The sequence below is a fragment of the Pollachius pollachius genome (genome assembly GCF_949987615.1).
Source record: "Pollachius pollachius genome assembly, chromosome: 2".
NCBI classification, from domain to species: Eukaryota; Metazoa; Chordata; class Actinopteri; order Gadiformes; family Gadidae; genus Pollachius; species Pollachius pollachius.
In genome coordinates this window covers 43,027,955-43,035,454 of record NC_136935.1, presented here as the reverse complement: position 1 = coordinate 43,035,454, position 7,500 = coordinate 43,027,955, and the positions used below count along the sequence as shown (strand labels likewise).

The 7,500-nt window shown below is 47.6% G+C and overlaps 1 protein-coding gene across 1 annotated transcript in view; it reads left to right on the top strand.

Moving 5' to 3' along the window:
* The window catches only part of LOC307070353 (protein sidekick-1-like), a gene marked incomplete at both ends in the record, with an annotated part of 237,560 nt that overhangs the window by 131,431 nt on the left and 98,629 nt on the right, over nucleotides 1–7,500 (top strand). The window contains one exon of the mRNA XM_079728783.1: nucleotides 4,979–5,005. Coding sequence (XP_079584909.1) covers nucleotides 4,979–5,005 — 27 coding nt within the window. The remainder of the gene's footprint in view (nucleotides 1–4,978; nucleotides 5,006–7,500) is intronic.

The following is a 7,500-nucleotide window of genomic DNA, read 5'->3' as shown; positions in this document are numbered from 1 at the left end:
TCTGCCATTCATCAAGCTACAGGCTAAGCTTATCTGCCTAGGTTGACACATGACCCTAAAAACATGCTCACAGACACACACCCATAGAGACACACATGCACACACAGTTGCACTAACAGATACACACACATACTCAATGAAGACATCATTGTAAACTATATCTCTACAAACATAATTTAACACACACAAACACACACACACACACAAACACACAATGAGATTGACCCCAGCAATCCCACATTCAACCTCTCTCACATCTCTCGTGCTCAAAAGCCCCATCTTTTTCCAAGGCATTTGCTCTCTATCACTGCTTTAAATATTTCTGTTGCATCCTTCCTCCCGGATTTGACTCTTTCTGTTCTCCTCCTTCGACTCCTTATACAATTGCCCCTCCCCTCTCATACTGAAGCTTTGAAACTCAGGCTTCTTTCCACTTGCGACTGGGTTGTATTTTCTTCTTACTCTATATCAGTTGTCTGACGTGAGGTAATTGGTGAAATGACTGCATTTATGCACCACTTTACCAGCCACTCCAGCCACTGGAAGCCATTCACCACGAATACTCCTCATTCATACCAAGACGAGGAGGGCTGGCTTGCTTAAACGTAGGCGTGTCCTGTGTGTGTTGTGTGTGTGTGTGTGTGTGTGTGTGTGTGTGTGTGTGTGTGTGTGTGTGTGTGTGTGTGTGTGTGTGTGTGTACTGTACAGAGACTAAGAGTTGCAGAAGGAGCCACTGCTGATCCAAGTCTACGCCGGCTCTTGCTCTTGTTTGGGGTTATTTACTCCTCCTTTTTCTGTTTGTTCGATTTTCCTTGCACTCTCTTTGTGAGTCATCGGCTCCCACAGACAATTTGCAGGGTGCATCGCATCTGTCGTGTCTTAAAGTGTGTTTATATTAACTTGGTGTATCTAACCAGAGAACCAGCTGTTACCTCGTGACCACCATTTGTGGATCCCGGTAGCAGGCGAGAACGAGGCGTCTGCGGTCTAGCACCCCGCTACACGCTCGCTAACTGTTTGCTACCTCCTGTTCGCTTCACATGTCCCGATCCCTACGGTGGTTCGCTTTGTACGGTAAACTTTGGGTGTTCTCGCTGTGGTAAAAACTCAGTTCAACTCTATATATATATTTATATCTCAAAGAGACATTTTGTGCGGAACAATACTTTGGGAAAAAAAAGAATCAAAAAAGGCTAAAGAGAGGAGCGGGGGAGCGACTAGAAAGAGGAGAAGACGTGGAGAAACAGAGCAGAATGGAAACAGGAACACGGCTTTCCTCCTGGCTTTTTCCTTTTTTCCCTCTTTTTCCTTTCAGACTACGAGCAAAGAGAATGTCAGAACCCGGTGACATTTCGGCTCCCGTACACGGGTGATTGACAACAACTTTTACCTGGATGTGTGCGGTAGACAGGTTAAGGTTCTCCTGCCGGGGAGCTCTGGTGTGTTTCTCCGCCTGTGGGGAGTGGGGGGGACGGTGGGGGGGATTGACAAGGTAAATTGGAAAGGTCAACCTGCTGGGTCTGATTGGTGAAGGCAGACGGACAGCCGGAAGATGTAGCCTTACTGCTTTCCACTTTTTTTTAACCGCCAAGGAGCACTGGCTCGCAGACTGATGACTCGGACCAGGGGAAGTGCGTTCACATGACATCGTTACACGGCAGGAACACAAGGAAATCGTTTAAACCAGTTTTTAATGGTTTTATTGATTATTTATTTTTTTCACTTGTAACATTTTGCTAAACGGGATGACATTTCGATCGCTACCCCACGCTGGTTCAATATGAATATAAATGGTGACTCTCTTTTAGGCGGAGGGGATTTTATGGGGGGAGAAAAAGTGTTATAAAAGTATAGCGGACATTCGTAAGGTGTGGAATTGCATGTGAATATACCAAAGGCGTAAAAACAATATTAGCCTAAGAGGTCAGAGGGGATTCCTTATTTCTTTTTGGGAAACTTTGTTTACTGGGTTTTGCAGGAGACATGAATTTCTTTGAGGTCATTAGTTCGACGTCGTAGCCACACTGGGCTTATTAATTCTCTGGACGCCAATCGTGTGTGTGTGTGTTTGTGAGGGTACACGTGTTTAGACTGAAAAAGTAGCAATACATGTGTATGGCCCACTGATATGAATTTCAAATTGATTTTTTGACAGTTATTTGCCTGCGTGCGTGTGTATGTATTTGTGGGCTCATACACAACCCCATTCTAAATCTTGCACTTGTGTTTTTGTTTTTTCTCCACTTTTTTAGAGAGAGAAACAGAACAGGAGACTTGAGAGAATTAGCGAGAGAACCGACAGATGCTGTAAATTGGAAGGGCTGTGTTTTGAACTCGGGACTTATAACAGCAGAGAGATAGAAAGAGAGTCCAAGGGAGAAAACGACTGCGCTGTATTGCTGACTTTGAAAAAGAGAACTTCAGCTGAGGGGGAAAAAGTCAGACAGAGAACGGATGTAAATGCAAAGAATGAAATAAGCTGACCTGCGTCTGTGTGCGTTTGTGTGTGTGTGTGTGTGTGTGTGTGTGTGTGTGTGTGTGTGTTTGTGTGCGTGTGTCTGTGCATTCTTGCATGCGTTCTTCTGTGTTTGTATTCTTATGTGTTGAATTTGTATGTATGTGTGTGTTTGTGTTGGGATGATGCAGTGTGTAGAGATAGCGGTGTGGTCATTAAGGGTTGCTCTAGCAGAGTGCTAGTGCCTGGAGTGTGACCAGAGGAGGTCAACAGTGCGTGTGCACCGTGAATCATTCACTGTGCATTAACAGCAGGGCGTGACACACATAGCAACCCTAAATAATATGCACCATATACAGACAGACAGACACACACACACACACAAACAGATAAACACACACACACTGAAACACACACTGAAACACACCTACACAAACACGTAAACACAGACACACACAAACATACACAAACACACACACGTACACAAACACACAAGTGTACTTACACTTTAATAGGGTAACAGCAAGAAGCAATGATTGTCACGTTCACACAAAAAACACACAATAGAGCCCAAAAGACACACAAGAAGAGAGTGAGAGAGCAGTGGAGCGAGCCCACACCAGAAGACACCGTGACCAACCTGTTTGTTGGTCCTTCAGTCAGGTTGAACACGTGAAAAGTGAATAAATGAATACGAATCTTCCTAGGGAATAGCAGGAGACACGTCGCACATACACACACACACACACGCACACTCACACAAACACACGGGCGTGTACACACTAATGTCTAAATGTTCACATGAAATATCCTTAACACAGAACATCAAGACTTTTCTAGTGTGTAGAGCCGTCCTGCTTTTAGCATTTTTAATGTCAGAGCGAGAGTTTAAAGTGGGTGTTTGGCAGGCGGTTCTTGTTACTGGCGCGGATACACAGGGTGAATATGGTTACGAGTGAGCGGTACAGACGGAGGATGGCGCGAGGTTTGCTGGGAACAAACGCGGCTGTGCAAGACACACAGAAAACATGGCTAAGTGGATTTAGATCTAGGAAATATCCCTATGTTTGTCTTTGTGATCTCTCTGTCTCTCTCTCTTTCTCTCTCTTTCTCACTCTCGCACACTCTTTCCCTCTTGCTTTTTCTCTATCTGACTATTCTCTCTCTCTTTATCTATCCCTCTCTCACGCTCTCTCTCTTTCTCTCGCTCTCTCGCTCTCTCTCGCTCTCTCTCTCACTCTATGTCGTCCGCCCGTGTCCCCATTATTTTTCCTGTTCTGGGTAAAAATGACGATGACTCGCAGTGACAAGACATTTGGCTGCACACACACACACACACACACACACACACACACACACAGAAGGCAGAATGGTATGCCCTCAAACCAAACGTGTTCATGTGTGTGTGTATGTGTCCGAGTCGATTTGACCCCCTTCTTGACTCCATAGGAAGTCCTGCCCGTAGATTGCAGCAGGCTACACTTCTGGGCCACTTCTTCTGTGTGTGTGTGTGTGTGTGTGTGTGTGTGTGTGTGTGTGTGTGTGTGTGTGTGTGTGTGTATTCATGCATGTGTGTGTATACAAATCTGTGTGTTCGTGTATTTATGCATTCATGTCTGTCATTTATGTGAATTTGTGTGTGTGTGTGTGTGTGTCCCTGTTCACATATTTCAACAGTTATACGACGATCAATCATTCATTCTCCAAGTTCTTCTTCTTCTTTCCTCCAACCCACCCCCAAGTCATCTCTGGCTTTCTGCCCAACCATCACTCATTGACACACTGTGTGAGTTAGAGTGTCCGCATGGGCATGTGCTTGGCATGACGTTGATTCGACATGCCAGAATCTAATTTAAGGTTCCCGACCGAAGTTCCCCCGACACGGTACTCGAACTCGTGATCAGCGAGGGTCCCGGATCAAAGGGGCAAACGAGAGGAAGTATTGATACATCAGGGTGACTGACTGCCGTTTGCAGCACAGTAGGGTTCTGAGCACTGGTGCATGTTGTTGTCTTTGTTGTCGTTGAAAGCCCGGCAGATGGCCCTGATCCAGACTCCAGTACGCTGACAGAGTTGTGGAGTGTGAAAAGGGAGAGATGGGTGGCAGACAGGCGGCTGATGGAATCCTAACAGCTTGGGTTTCGGCGGCAAAGAAATTACAACGCAATGTTCTTGTCCTCTGGTGCTCTGCCTTTTGCTTTTCCACTTTTCATTCTTTGCCACGTGGCTCCCCTCTCCTGAACCTCTCCTCCTCGTTGTTATTGTTGTTGTTGTTGTTTTTGTTGTTGTTCGGTGGTCGTCGTCGTGGTTGTATAAGCGTGACATTATCCGAGTGTATTTCTGTAAAGTCATCCTCCTGCTGTGTGCCGCACAAAATCAAGAAAAAGGATTCTGCAGAATCATGGTTGTTATGTAAATTATATCTCTCCTGTGGTGTCCCTTCTCTCCCGCTCTCTTCTCATCTCTCCCTCCTCCTCTCTCTCCCTCCATCACCCACCCCACATCCCCCCGGCTGATTGGCAGCTGGCAAGAAGAACCGTGGCTCAACAGGTAATGCCCCTGTTGCCATGTTACACCTCCCTTCTCTATCCCCCACTCCCCCCCCCTCTTCCCCATCTCTCTCTCTCTCTCTCTCTCTCTCTCCCTCTCCCTCCCTCTCTCTCTCTCTCTCCCTCTCCCTCCCTCTCTCTCTCTCTCTCTCTCTCTCTCTCTCTCTCTCTCTCTCCCTCTCCCTCCCTCTCTCTCTCTCTCTCTCTCTCTCTCTCTCTCTCTCTCTCTCTCTCTCTCTCTCTGTTTCTCTATCTCTCTCACTCTCTCTCTCTCTCCCTCTCTCTCTATCTCTCTCTCTCTCTCTCTCTGTTTCTCTATCACTCTCTCTCCCTCTCCCTCCCTCTCTCTCTATCTCTCTCTCTCTCTCTCCCTCTCCCTCCCTCCCTCTCTTTCTCTCTCTCTCTCTCTCTCTCTCTCTCTCTCTCTCTCTCTGTTTCTCTATCTCTCTCACTCTCTCTCTCTCCTGTTTTAACCCAAACCCTCTGAGCAGCCTGGAGGTCAGGCTGAAATGAGATGAGCCAGGCCCTGAACCTCTGCTTTCAGCCCTTTAGCTGCTCTCAGATCAGCTAAAACACCCACATTGTTTACATTGCTAAAATCAAACATTTCTTCTTTAAATGAAGCAATATATCTATATTTAATATGTTTCATCCTCCTTCTCCACATCCACTCCACACCATCCTCTTCTCGTCCTCTCGCTGTCCTTGCCTGACACCCTCCCTCCTTTAAGATGTTCTTTATTTCCCTTGCCCTTTCTCTCTCTCTCATTTCTCCTCCTTTTGGCATCTGATGAGTGATGATGACAGAGATAGGGATTGACACCTAAAGGAAAAAATATATATTTTAAATCTCTCTCTCTCTCTCTTTCTCTCTCTCTCTCTCTCTCTCTCTCTGTCTCTCTCTCTCCCTCTCTGTCTCTCTGTCTCTCTCTCTCTCCCTCTCTGTCTCTCTCTCACACTCATTTCTAATGTCTGGGTCGCACTTTTTCTCCCTGGGGCTGGTTTCTGTACTCGGTTGCTGCTGTGTGTTTGTGTGTGTTAGTGGGTCAGTGTGTAGGTCTGTTTGTGTGTATGTGTGTGTGACTATCTATATGCACGTGTCTATATTTATGATTTTTGTGTTGAGTGTGTGTATTTGTATGGGCCGTGATGTGTGCATGTGTGTATGTGTTAACGTTGTTGTGCGGTGTGTGTGTGTGTCTGTGTGTGTTTGTGTTGATGTGTTGTGCGTTCCCTTGGCATGCCATGACTTGTGGTTCTCTGCTTGCACTCCAAGGCGAGCTTACACTGTGGGACTCTGACACTTAGCTGTCAGCCCACAGCATTAATGAGGGTGGTGACACACACACACACACACACACACACACACCGAGACCACACTGAGGCGCCAGCCCCCTAAACATACGCACATCGCCGGGGAGAGACCAACACAATGCATCTGCTCTCCGCCTCAGCCACTTCCTGTATGCAAATACTGCCGCATAAGCGTTCTAACATTCCCCTCTTTATGCAGAACTCGAGAGGAAATACGTCCCCCATGCTTCTCGGCCTCTTGTGTTGTCTTTACGCCCCTGCACCTCTGCCCGTTCTGTCACTCAACGTGTCTCCTGCCCTCCCTAGAACCTCCTCCTGCTCCTCCTCCTCCCCCCCCCCCACCTTTCCCGGCTGCTCTGTGCTGTTGCCGTGGCGCCCGTGTCTCCTCGGTGCGGTATGTGCTGCCGGGTTGTGAAGTGAACCCCCAAGACTCAGGGCTGACAACTCTTTTAATACACACTCGGCTTACGGGGCGGAGGGGGTCAGTGTGTAAAGGGGGTTATGGGGGATGGAGGTGGTGGGGGGTTGAGGAGGGATGCGCGGTGAGCGCGTGCATGTGCCTATGTGTGTTTATGGAACCGTTGGCCCCTTCAGCCAATCACACTGATCCCTGGCTCTCTCTTTGGTGGATTTGTCCGGAGGGCTTTATTCGAACTGATCTCTGTCAAAGGGAGATCATAAACACACACACACACGTACGCACGCGCGTACAAGCGTGTAGGTACACATAGACAGATAGACACTCTCTCACGCACACACACACACACACACACATACACACACAGGCAGGCAGGCACAGCGGGCAGAGTGATTGACGGGTTTAATAGGGGAACAAGCTGTAATCTGAGAGAATCCATTCAAAGAGGGATTACACTCTAATCTGTAGATGGAATAGCCTCTCATCTCTCTACCTCTCTCAGCCTCTCCCTCTCTGGCTCTCTGGCTCTCTCCCTCCTCCCTCCCTCCATCCCTTCTTCTGTGCCTCTCTCCATCCACGTCAGTCTCGCCAAAGCCCCACCAATTGTCATCTTTGTATTACTTCCACCCTTGATTACGCTGGGAAATGTTTACCTGAGCCTGGATAGCACCACTCTCTCTCACACACACACACACACACACACACACACACACACACACCACACACACACACACACACACACACACACACACACACACACACAC